General features: G+C 44.7%; 1 protein-coding gene across 1 annotated transcript; it reads right to left on the bottom strand.

The window, feature by feature from the left end:
* Window positions 1-200: 200 nt before the first annotated feature.
* CARTPT (CART prepropeptide) lies at window positions 201-2,435 on the bottom strand. The gene is made up of 3 exons (XM_029215799.1): window positions 2,150-2,435; window positions 1,639-1,722; window positions 201-764 (listed from the first exon to the last, which is right to left on the bottom strand). The coding sequence occupies exons 1-3, from the start codon at window positions 2,306-2,308 to the stop codon at window positions 657-659; spliced, it is 351 nt and encodes a 116-aa protein (XP_029071632.1). The 5' UTR covers window positions 2,309-2,435; the 3' UTR covers window positions 201-656.
* Window positions 2,436-13,536: the final 11,101 nt, after the last annotated feature.

The following is a 13,536-nucleotide window of genomic DNA, read 5'->3' as shown; positions in this document are numbered from 1 at the left end:
ACCACTGCAATCAAAGAAAAATTGTGTACAAAAGCTTGTGTGGCAAACTCCTAATTAATGATGAAAACTCCTTGGAGCCCCGGTGCCGTTTTCCCAATAGACTGCTATTTTTAAAATATTTCTCCTTGAAAACAACAGCATGATTAATGCCACCATTCCTGTTGAAATTACTTATGCAGAAACAACAAAGCACTATGAGCAATTATGAAAAACATTTTATTATGTATAATTTGTACATGCTTCAATTTGTGATGCTTGGGGTGATTTATTTTCCAGGTTGTGATGTCATCTACCAGATTTACCTGATCTAATTTTCATCCTGTCATGCCACCTACAAAAATACAATTTTCAAAGTGAAGTTCTCCTTCTTTATTTAAATAAAAAGTAAAAGGTTTTTATTTGAAAAAGCTTTGAAAAGCTGGTCAGACAGATAAAATAAGAATAGAATACTTTGCACACGTATCAACACCATACAAGGCATTACCCTTCACACAGTAACACCTAATGTGTTCTTTTATTTGGAAACAGCAGGAAAAGAGCCCCCTTTTCCTCAGAGGGAGATGCAAACTTTGCTGCTAAAGCCAAACTCCGGGGATGAAGGTGTGGTCCTCTGGGGAAAGTGGGGGCAGGGGGACTTATGGAGAAGGGTGGACGCCTCATAAGCACTTCAGGAGGAAGGAATTGCAGGAGGTTCCTCGGGGACAGTCGCACAGCTTCCCGATCCTAGCTCCTTTTCGCACGGCGCACTGCTCTCCCGCGTCACACTGCGAACAATACAATGTGTAGTCACCCTGCACACGCATGCCCATGCTCCCAACAGGCACGTCTCCCCATCAACACAAAGTCTGCCTCATGGGAGAGACAGATGAACCCTACCACCATCACCATGGGTCTAAGTACAGTCAGGCCTGAAACGAGGAGAGCCTTGTGCTTATAATTTCAGCGAGAGAACATAAAAAGAAAGAAATTTAAATTATTGAACCCGTCTTACTTTCTTCTACCTTTTGTGGGGAAGCTACATTTCCTGGCTCCTTTAATTGCTCATCCAAAAGAAAAAAAAATCAACAAGACCTTTTTATCTAAGAGATAAACAATAGACAGACATTCTCACACCCCCTGCTCCGTGTACCCTCCTCACTCCAAGAAGATCAAAATGTGTGTGTGTGTGTGTGTGTGTGTGTGTGCGCGTGCGCGCGCGCGCGCTCTTCAAGGAAGGTGACCAGACCTGAATCAAGATTTTTGACCCTAGAACTTAGACTTTTAAAAACCTGGCAGTGGTTCGGAAGACAGGAAGAAAATTAGAGGAACAAGCACTGACTGGATTTAAGGGCTCTTCCAACTCAGAGAATTCTTTGTGAGGTGAAAAGAACACATTTTTAGGAAATACTGCTTTCCACAGAAACCCAAGGGCTGATTCCTGGCACAAACTGTTCAATCCTCCGAAATGGTCGATCTACTCTTTAACCTTAGAGACCAAGGGGCAAGAGCTGACGGTGGAAACAAAGGGGAGCCCACAGAATTCTGCAAACCCATTATCTGAATTATTTGCCACATCCTGGAGAGAAGGTTGTGTAAAAGACTCCAGGTGGTGTATTTCCTCTTGGAAAAGCATGGGGAGGGGCGACCCCAAAGCCTTACCATGGGGACTTGGCCATACTTCTTCTCATAAATCGGAATACGTTTACTCTTGAGCTTCTTCAGAACTTCCTGCAGTGCTTCGATCTGCAACACACCGCCCGCAGAGCCCCAAGTTGCCGCCTTGGCTGTGCGCCCAGCCCCGGTGCTCTCTTCCAGCCCTAGTTATAAGGAACCCCAGAGCCACACACACTCCTCCCCTGGACTCCACAAAGAGGGATGTTCAAGGGGTGGAAACTTAGCAAACGCTGTCCCACGAACTGACCGCAGGTCCAGGAGCCTCGGAGACTCTGTTGCTCCGAGGAGCCGGGATCAGGGATTCGCTCTACAGACTGTCTGGAGCCCGTGGGCTCAAGACGTTCTTCGGGTAACAGCGGGAGCCGGGAATCTGCGCCCACCTCCCCGGGCCCTGACTTAGGAATGGGGGTGGGGAGGCAGGGAGAGAGGAAGGACGCGCACAAAGGAAGGAACCTCGCGGCAGCCCAGGGGATTCTGGGGCGGGGGAGATACAGACCAGCTCCTTCTCATGGGAGGCATCCTCCACGGCGGAGTAGATGTCCAGGGCTCGCGGCTGGAGCTCGGCGCCCTCCTGGGCTAGGGTGCCCAGCAGAGGTAGCAGCAACAGCAGGGCGGCACCCAGGAGGGGCAGCAGCCGCAGGCGGGGGCTCTCCATGGTGCTGAAATCCGGCGCTACGGGGGCAACCCGCGCTCCCGCCTTTTATAGCGAGCCTGAGCCTGGGCGCAGGGAAGAAGGAGGGGGCGATGAAGGAAGGGGGTGTGGAGGAGGGTCCGGGTCAACCGTCTGTAGGCAGCGCTTCGCCGCCGCTTGACGTCAATGCCCGCTGGGCTCCAGGCGCCCCGGAACGAGGCTCTGCGTACAGATGGGCAAGAGAGCGGAAAACAGGGACCCCGCGCCCCCAAGTGCTGTCAGACCCGTAGCAAGGGACGCTCCCCGAGGGGCCTGAGCTGAAGTCGAGGGGCAAGAGGTGAGGGATGGAGAGCGGGAGGGGACTAGGAAATGGAAAATGCCTTCGAGTCAAGGCACAGACAGAAGAGTCCTTCCCCATCACCTAGCAGCCACAGCGGCACGATCCACCTCCCAGCACCACCGTGCTTCTTATCCCAGCCCCATCGGTGGCAGCAAGAAGACAGTGTTGCCTCCAGGCAGGCGCGTTTGCTGAGCACCTTACGAGGTACTCTGTGGTGGAGAGGAGGCAAATATAGTACGTAAAAGAAAGAGAAAGCATGGCCTTTCTCATGCTGGGTTCTTTGGTGGACTCTGTGTGGTAATGAGAAAAGAAGGAAAGCAGAATAACCCCAGTTCAGCGGCGGTGTGGAGAGTGTAGAGAGCCAGATTCTGGTTTCAGTCCTGGCTCTACCACTTACAAGCTGGGTGACTTTGGACAACATAAAGAACATATCTGAGCCTCACCCTTTTCTTTTGTAAAACTGGAATTTTAAAATGTATTTCACAATGTTTTCAGGAGAATGGAATGACAAATTAGGTATGTAAAACCCCTGGCCCTTAGCACAATGAACACCAAGGCTCTCCTTTGAACTCTGAGGCTGACCAGACGAGTGGCTGTGTGTGCAGTATCTCGGCTTTTCCTCAGGGCAAATTCAACCATCCTCAGAACCCCTCCTACCAGACTGCCCACCCCTGATATCTAAGAAGCCTAACTAGAAAGAAAGAAAGAAAAAAGGGGTGGAAAAAAATGCAACTTCCTGATTATGGAAATATCTCCAAAGATTAAAAGTCAGTGGTGAGCCAGCTCCTCAGTGACTTGTGAAGACTGTTTTTTCAGAGGTTGGAGTCCCTACAGCCTGAACGCAAATGAAAGTTCCTGTAGGGGAGACAATGTTTTCCTACTTAGACCTAGAGGCTTATCCCACCTGCCTGCCCTCCTGGCTTCTTCTCTCACAACACCCTCTTTTTCTCAACTGCTCCTGAATCCATCCACTCTCGTCCATCCCCATTACTACCACCCCAGTCCTGGACAGCTGCCCCCACCTACTTCTTGCCTACCCCCAACTCCCACCTCATCTCCTCTTGCTTTCCTCTAATCCATAAGTGACCCCCAGCCAGAATGTTTTTCCACTTAAAATACACTAATGACTTCCCATTACTTCCCATACTAAGCAATGAATCTAAATTCCTTATCCTGACTTACCAAGTACTACATGATCTGTACCCCTGTCCAACCTCATGCCCTACCATTCTGCCCTCTCCACTCCAACCTCAGTAGCCTTCTTTTTGGTCCCTTAACAGGCCAAGCTCATTCCCACTTTGAGGCCTTTACACTTACTTTACCTAGAATGGTATTCCTTCATCTCCAAATGATTGACTATTTCCTGTCATTGAAATCTCAGTTTAAATGTCCTTGACCACCCCATCTAAAGTATCCACTAATTTATTCTCCCACAGATTTATTGTTTACCAGATGCTTTGGGTCATTGGGATAGTTAATGCATAATATGTGTCTAGCTATTACATTTATCAAGTATTTAACTGTTACTCAAATGCACACTGGGAAGCAATTCAACAAGTAATATCTCAAAAGAAAAAAAGAAGTAATATCTCCTCTAATAACTGGCATGCATATTAACAGCGTCAAAACATTTTCCTTTGGGACAAATGCAACTTGAAAATTAATCTAGCATCTCCCGTAGCTCTGCCTTTCACACACACCTTGCCATTCTATACAATAAAACTTCAGTAGCAGCACATATTGCCACTCAAACTTTACAGACACATGTTGGCACTTGTTGCAAAACCCATCTCCAGTGATAAAAGTATATTCTAAGCTTTAGAAGAAAAACAGTCCCAAACAAGATTTTAGCCCATCCTTCTGCAAAGATGGGGATATTCCCAATGTAATACTTCCTCTCAAACTGTGATCTATCCAGACACAAACAATAGCTTTTCCTTTCTGCCATTCCTACTGGAAAAACAGCTCAAAGTTCAAGTCCTGCTGACGTTTGGTTGGTGCTATCCTCTTCATGGAAGGAGGACACCACATTTAGTTGAGGGGTTGGGAAAGGGACCCTTGGACAATCCTGTGAAGCAAGCCACAGGTATCTTGGTCATTTACACGCTGCAATGCTTTTTTCATCTATGAATAGAACGACTTGATAACCTATCTTTAGGGATCATATGGTACAATAAGATTTAGACCATTTTATTCCCAAAGATAACTTATGTAAGTTATAACAAGGGAGGGCACAAAAGCATGAGATGTTCTGCAGTCTGTATACCATGCCCTGGCAGGAGAATTTATGTATTCTTGCTACTTTCTAATGACTCCATTAGAAAGAAAAAAAAACCCCATCTTTGATACCCCCAAGCAAGTAAAGTCATAAGTGGATTTAATTACTACTTCTCATCTCAGATATAGAAATGGGAGTCAAGTCACCTCTCAAAAGAGAAGCAGTGACCAGGATGTGTCTACGGAGATTTACTGTAGACAAATCTCTCAATCACTCCTCCTAAGATAGAGCAGGTCTCCCTTTCTGCTCTTTTATATAGCTCAAGAAGAGAAATCTCATCAGCAGAGAGCTGAGAAACCAGTGCCAGTAAGATCTACTTATAATGTACTGCTATCCGAATTTAAAAGATTGGAAGAAACTCTTCTGACCGTTGTCTATCTCTTGGAGTTCTAAAATTTTCACTATAAAAAATTAATTAATTAACCCATTAATTGATTTGTGACCTGGCAAGAGAAGAGAGTCTGGCTCTGGTCTAAAAGCCCTAAAATTACAGGGGCTGGTCAGTATTACTAAATGATAACTCTGGAGCCCTAAAGTAGTAAATAATGAGAAGACCATGGAGAAGCAGACACCAAAATGACATTCCAAATTCCAGTACTTCCCTCTCCCTCCTTCTTTCAAATTTTGAATCATTTCTTTTCCTATATGGCCCGCAATAGCACCAGCCTTTTGAATTGTCATATTGCTCAAATGTCAGAATACTTTATTGTCCATTAACGCCCTCTCTACCCTCCACAGCCAAGTCTTGCTCAACAGTAAAACTTCCTCAGTTTCATTAACTTTTTTTAAATTAATTAATGTATTTATTTGCTGCATTGGGTCTTTGTTGCTGCGCGCGGGCTTTCTCTAGTTGCGGTTGAGTGGGAGCTACTCTTCATTGTGGTGCTCGGGCTTCTCACTGCGGTGGCTTCTCTTGTTGCGGAGCACGGGCTCTAGGCGTGCGGGCTTCAGTAGTTGCAGCACGCAGGCTCAGTAGTTGTGGCTCGCGGGCTCTAGAGCGCAGGCTCAGTAGTTGTGGTGCACGGGCTCAGTTGCTCCGCGGCATGTGGGATCTTCCCGGACCAGGGCTCGAACCCATGTCTCCTGCGTTGACAGGCGGATTCTTAACCACTGGACCACCAGGGAAGTCCCTTAAATCCTTAAATATTTGCATTTAAGATTGTTTCTCTTTACCTGTGTTTGCTGCACTTTCCCCCCAAGTTAAACATCATTCTGTCTCCTTTGGTACACATTTATAATCTCTCAGGTGGCACACTTTCATTTCTACATTGTCTGCTCTCCACCCTCCCTGCCTCTGGAAGAGAGATTACTTTCCATTGGCATTCATCTTCTGTTTACTGACTTTCAGTCCAGAGCCTTCCTTCCAAAGGAACTGATGTTCACTCTGTTCTGACTAAACATCTTTATCACTATGTGAAAGAAAATAATCTTTCAGGGAAGGACATTTGGTGTTGGTGCTAAATTGGGAGGTGTTGGAGATGTAGTAGGGAAGAATATGTGCTTTACAGGCAGCCTCCGAAGGAATAAAGCAGGGGAAATTAGACAAAGCTTTTCATTAATGTTTTTATGCTTTCAGTTAAAAGGCTTTCAATTTCAAGGTTTTCAATTTTTAAAAATATGAATGCCAATATGTTCACAACACTGCTAAGTACTAGGAGGACTGCTAAGATAATCAAGACAAATTCTTGCCCTTGATCTTTGGATCTGGTCATGCCCACCAATACCCATAATATAACAACTCAGTGAACTTAGGGTCCTAATAGAGAAGGAGAAGCCCAGAAAATTCAGAGATTAATTCCCTCTAAAGATAGGAAGCTTCACAAAAAAATGGCATGTGAGTGGGTCCTAGAGGGTGGGTAGAATTTCAGTGATGCCAAACATCCCACTCTGGGGCCTCGAGTGCCAGCGGGCTATGTAGTGAAGTCACCGAGGCAAGGACGTCTCAGGGAACACTGACCGATCTGCTTTGCTGATGAGCAGGCTGCCTGGAGAATCTGAGAGGTGGCAACGTGTAATGGGAAACATGACTAAAAACGGAACTGCAGAGCAGAAAAAGAACATCCAAAGCAGCAATAAAGAGTTCCAATTTTGGATCCAATGAACAGGAAACACAAGAATAGATGAACCCAAATAATTCCATTTTTAAAATACTAACACTGAAAGTAAGCTTCTTGACCTGAAAGGTCTAGCCTAAGAAAAGTAGGATATAAGGAGAAATCACTGATGAAGAGATACTTGTCCCAGGACAAAGCAAGCAACCTTTCTCTGGTTTCTTCTGCACAGCACACCTGGAACACAGCAGATGGAGTGCCACACCTAGCCTACACTCCCTGTGCCACATCTATCCCGTTTTCTCCTCTAACTCTTCTGGATCCAGATCTCCTAAGCTTACAGGAAGTATTAGGGTTAGCACTAAAGCAGTAGACTAGGATGCCCCAAGAGATGAACTCTATGACTTAATAGTGAGCAATCTGAATCCTTCAATGGCTGCTCGTTGCCTACAGATTCTAGTTAGCTTCACAACAATGGTGTCGAAGTTTCTCATAATTTGGTCCTGGCCCATATTTCCAATCTCACTTTTCTCCATTCCCAACAAGTCCCATCAGATATCTTGTATCTTATTTTGCAGGCACACCATACTTATTTCTTAATTTTGCACTGAATTAGAGAAATAGACTAGGTTATGCTAAGTAACAAACAATCAGAAATCTCAGTGACTTGAAAAAAGCAGGTATATTTCTTACTCATGTCACATGTACATCAAGGGTTGATGGAGTGCTGTGTTCATCATGGTCAGTCAAGGACCCAGAATGACAGAACATTCACCATGTCTGATGTTCCTGGTTGTGTTCCAAAGGGAAAAAAGAGCTCTGGACAGTCTTAAACAAGCTATTAAAAGTTTTGGCCCAGAAGTGATATTTCACTTTTGTTTCCAAATCACTATCCTGAACTAGTCACATGGCTCCACCAAGGTAAAAGGGACAAAATAAGAAGTACAGTGTTAAGAGGAACCTAGAATGCATTAATGACTAGCACATGTTCTCTGCATGTTTGTACCTCTGCCTCTGTCCATGTCCTTCCCTATGGACCACACCTTGAACATCTAAAAAGCTCATGCTTCAAGATACATCTTACCTGAAGCCTTCCTCATCCACTGCTCCATCACACCACCAGGTTTGCTTTGCCTTTGTTTCCATAGAGCTTTGTACATATACTTATTAAAACACCTAGCCTGCATTACATCGTATTATCCTATGTCTATCTCATTTTCTAGACAAGATCTTTGAGGGCAGAGAATATATCTAGTCACCTATGTATTCTCAGTATGTAGCATGGCACCTGACACAGATAAGGAGGGGACCATTAGTTGCTATGAAATGAAAGATTACCTTTAGACACTAACAAGATGACCATCCAATAAGGTACACATCTATTACAGAATAGCTTCATCCAAGCAGCTTAAAAGTACTACCAATTTACTATCCAGAAACACCATTGTCACCCTTGTGTGACGGGAAAAAATGTGCCAGAAGGGGTAAAATTGTTTCACAGTAGTCAATTTCAGAAGTAGGATTTCTGAGGTTCAGACTATGGCCTCTCTCAACATTTCCTCCAATAACTCAGGGCATTTCAGTTGCAAAATGGAAAAATTTTCTCAAATGCAAAACTTGCTTTGTCACTAGGAAGAAGGATATTGTCTCCATGCTCTTCTTATAGATTTCTACTTCATTGCTTTCCCCTCACACTCACCATGGTGCAATATGGAAAGAAAACTGGAATAGGATCAATCCTAAAAAAATTCTTATGAAGTTTAAAACCTGTCCCTGATCACCAATCTCCAAATCATGGAGACATGAAGAAATGACTTCTGTGCTAGAGAGGGGTTTGGCTTAGATGGCATCTAAGGTCACTGTAAAAATGACTAGTCTGGGACTCTTCTATGCCTCCTTCAGAACTCATCAAAGTGAAGTCTATTTCTTTTGACATAAACTATAACCTCAGGAGAAACAGAATACCATCTGGCATGATCCAAAGAGGCAGGGCCTGAGGGCAAAAGTATATTTTACACGAAGAAAGATTTTCAACAAGTTTCTCCTCTACTTTTTAGAAGCTCTCTGGCCCTGACATTTCTCCACTGCACATCAACAGAAGTTTAATCTGGTTCTGGTTTTAACAGTACATTCATCACATTGGCTTGGCTTACCAGCTAAGTCAGACCCCACTTCTCCTGTTCTGCAAGCTAGATTTATTGACATTCAGGTCTCTGTTCTTCCCATCAAACTGCCTCTCTAAAGCCAGACTGGCAGCCTCTGAGATGGATGGGCTAGCAAGCATTCCTTAAGCTCCTCCAACATTTGCAGGACATCCACAGGGACTGTGCTTATTACTCAGGAAGGGGAGATTAGAGTGGGCTTTGGAAAGACTGCAATCCAGAGAACACCAAGCTTGCCCAAGGTAACATGTCAACATTTTCCTCTCCTATAAATGATTGCTGGAAGACAGTTGTTTGAAAACCCAGTTTAACTTTATGAACAGTATTATAGACAAGGAAGGTTCTCATATTTCTATACAAAAGAAGCTTAGAGACTTTAGGGAAGGCAATCCAGCTAGAAAAGTGGGGACAGAGAGGCGTGCCTTAAAGCTGCACTTGCCAGAGAGTTGACTGTTTTAGGGGGATGTTAGAGAGGTGACAATGGAGATTATGGACATGCTTAAAAACTTCTCAGCTTTCTTTAGTGCCCCATATTCCCTTAATTTTCCACCCTTCTCTGGAAAAGAGAGCTCTTTTTTTTTTTTTTTTTGCGTTACGCAGGCCTCTCACTGTTGTGGCCTCTCCCATTGCGGAGCACAGGCTCTGGATGCGCAGGCTCAGCGGCCATGGCTCACAGGCCCAGCCGCTCCGCGGCATGTGGGATCTTCCCGGACCGGGGCACGAACCCGTGTCCCCTGCATCGGCAGGCGGACTCTCAACCACTGCACCACCAGAGAAGCCCGAGAGTTCTTTAACAGTACTCTCCTCTCTGAGGCTCTGGGGCCTCTACTCCCATTCATCTGAGGATGTGAGCTATTCCTTCTCTTTTCTGTATATCATGGCAGTCTGTGGCTATCCCTCTCTCTGATGGTATATTATACATTGTGTTCCTGTTCATGATTATTTAGTGCTCCACCCTGAGGTAGGATTATACTTTGGGTCCTGTTCAACTCATACGTGACCACATGACTTGCTTTGGCCAGTGAAATACTAAGCAGATGTATGATGTGTTGTTTTCATGGGGAAGGTTTAAAAGTCAGTACATACTTGGCCCTGCTCTCTTTTTCCTCTTCCATGATGACTGGCAATGTTCCAAAAAGGAGCGGCTCTGTCAGCCTGGGTTATGGAGAGTTTTGGAGGGAGGAAAATATTGAGCACAGCTACAACCAACGTTCAGTGGACACAGAGTGTGATCAAGCAATAAACTTTTGTAGATATGAGCCACTGAGCTTGGGGGGTTATTTGTTACTGCAGCATAATTTAGCTTAATCTGACCTGTTCAGGTAGACAGACTACCATATCCATCAATACATCTCATAGATAATATTAGTTATCTTACCTCAAAACTTAGTGGCTTAAAACAATCTATGTTTATTATCTCACCATTTCTGTGAGTCAGGAATGCAGGTGTGGCTCAGCAATGCAGGTGTGTCTTAGCTAGTTCCTTCAGGGTTTGTTATAGGGCTACAATCAAGGTGTCAGCCCAGGGTCTCTCAGAAGGCTGCAATCAGAAGAAGTTGGGGCTGCCGTCATCTCAAGGCTCAACTAGAGTAGGATTCACCTCCAAGATAACTCAGTGGATGTTGGTAAGGTTCACTTCCTCAAAGGCTACTTTACTGTGGCCTCAGTTACTTGCTGACTCTTGACTAGAGGCCACCCTCAATTCTTTCCAGGTAGCCCTCTCCATCAGAGCAAGCATGCGAGAAGAGCCTGAAAGAGAATGCCAACAAAAGGCCAGGCCCAGTCTCTCCTATGCTAATCACAGAAGTGACATCCCATCATTTTTGCCAAATTCTATTCACTGGGTCCTGCCCACACTCAAGGGCAGGGGATTACATAAAGGTGTGACTATCAAGAGGCAGGGATCATTGGGAACCATGTTAGAAACTATCTACCACAATGACTCTGTCAAAAAAGAAAAAAAAATTGATTAACGTGAATTGTGCAAGAACCTAGGCTTGACTGGTGAGGTAAAGAAGAGAACTGCAGAATTTAACAACTGGGCTTTGAAACCCAAGAAGTCTAAATACCTTGCCTAAGATATACAGTTAGAAGTCAAGCCAGAACTAAAATTCAGATCTGTATTATTTCCACTAGACAGAGATAAGTGAAATATTAAATAGCAAGACAAATTGCATTCAACTGAAACAGAAGCTAGCCATCAATTGCTAATTGATGTCAAATAAATCATCTAGACAATGAGTGAATAAGAAGTGCATGGAAGACAAGCTCTTTAGGCTGGAGCAATTCGAAAGGTAGGTCAAGGAAGGATGGAATGTTTGAGCAGAGAAGAGGGGAAAGTGTTCTTGGCAAGGGATTGGTCAAACTGAGGCTTCTTCAGGGAATGCTAGTGTCATTGGAAAAAGTTGCCCCAAGTGATTCTGATAAAACCTGAATGATATAACCCCCTGGTTGAAGAGCACTGCTCAGGGGATTTTTGCATCATCTAGTGAGGTGTCAGGAAGCACGCTTTGCCCTACAAACATCTCCAAGGCCAAATCTTTTCAAGATTCCAATACACTTTGTTCGTAAAACATGAACAGCTCAATAGCTATATAGACTCTACCCAGTATAGATGGGTAGAGTCAAGTCACTGCCAGTTCAGCAAAGACTTCCATGGCCCCCTGATCTAATGGGTCATGAACACATCTCAAGGGGCTTTCCAAGAGCTCCTAGCATGCAGAGATAAGCCCCCAAAATATAATAAGTAATTAAACCTTGAAGAAAGACTTATTTATATTCACCTTGAGCAGATACTGTGTTCCCAACTCTGTAGGCAATAAAATTGATAATTTAAGTAACTAGATCCAGGTCCCCAGACAAGTGGGAAGGAAGTTGGACCCAAATCCTCTGAAAAACTAGTGTTTTCTTATTTATACCTTCCTTCCATTTTATTTTATCAACTTGGTCATTTTTGTAAGGGGGTTAAAAAAAAAAGAGGGAGCAAAAGAGAAGGAGAAAGTAAAACTTGAATTCTAAAATAATTTTTAAATACAGTAAAAGATAGTGCCTAATGGTGAAGATTCTCCGTTGCTCCCTGAAAAACCAAGTCATTTTCCATTGGAAGCTGAAAAAACAGCAGGTTAAGTCTCCAAGTGCAAGCTTTGACTTTCGAAATGTGAACTGGGACTGGCCATGTTATGACAGAGACCTTAATGTCAAGTACACGAGAGGCCTTAGGGCCTTTTAGCCGTTGGAAGAGCAAAGATCTCAGCCTATGAGGACACAAAACCCCACACGCCTGACTGATGAGGAGGGGGCCCTGCGGAGCCACAGTGACAAGCATTTGTGATGCTTTGTACCCAGATGCAAATGTCGTTTTCTGCCATTTGCACTCTTGGCCAGGATAGCCCTGGATGAAGACATCGCTGATGGACATGGCCTTTGCCCAGTGCCCTGCAGTGAGGGTTGGAATGGACGAAAGCTGGAGCTTTGCCCACAGCAGCCACCAGGTAACCACAGAGACCAATGTCCTCCAGTGTTTGCTAATGAAATTTCTCCTTAGCAGATGAAAAGGACTTCAAAGAAACCTGTCCAGGGGCTTCCCTGGTGGCGCAGTGGTTGAGAGTCCGCCTGCCGATGCAGGGGACACAGGTTTGTGTCCCAGTCCGGGAAGATCCCACATGCCGCGGAGCGGCTGGGCCCGTGAGCCACGGCTGCTGAGCCTGCGCGTCCGGAGCCTGTGCTCCGCAACGGGAGAGGCCACAACAGTGAGAGGCCCGCGTACTGCAAAAAAAAAAAAAAAAGAAAGAAACCTGTCCAGTTTATTGTATTTTTTTTATTGTTTTATTTCTGAAGCAAGGGTGAACATAAAAGAGCAAGTAACTTCTAAATGTTTCCTCTTTCCTAGGAATCTTAATATTTGCCATAAGATACTCTTGATATTTGAGCATTTCAAAGGAAGACTTAGAAATAATTCTTTGTTCCTTTCTCATCTTCTCTCTTTCTCCAGAATTCTATAAAACCTTAGCAGTGGAGGTGCAAACATAAAAGTCAAAAGAGCCCAATTACACGTGAGTAAATCAGGATGAGGTGAATGGGGCCACCCCGGAGGTGCTGGGAAACAGGTAAAAACAGCAACTTTGATGCAAGACTTCATAAGCCCATTTCTCTGACATAGAGACCTGAGGCTGGAGTGCTACTTATGCGCAAGCCCTACTTATTTTTCCTAACTTGGCTGCAGATTAGAACCACCCTGGGAGCTTTTCTAGTAATGCCTATCTAGCCTCAGACTCTGATTCAATCAGCCTGAGGTAGTGCCCAGGCAAGCGCCATTTAAAAGCTCCCCATTCATCTGTCAGTGGACACTTCGGTTGTTTCCATGTCTTGGCTGTTGTGAATAGTGCTGCTATGAACATAGGGGTGCATGTATCTTTTTGAAT

Source organism: Monodon monoceros, unplaced genomic scaffold, assembly GCF_005190385.1.
Source record: "Monodon monoceros isolate NGI ecotype Baffin Bay Population unplaced genomic scaffold, NGI_Narwhal_1 Super_Scaffold_12, whole genome shotgun sequence".
Classification (NCBI taxonomy): Eukaryota; Metazoa; Chordata; class Mammalia; order Artiodactyla; family Monodontidae; genus Monodon; species Monodon monoceros.
This window is presented reverse-complemented; position numbering and strand designations above follow the sequence as displayed.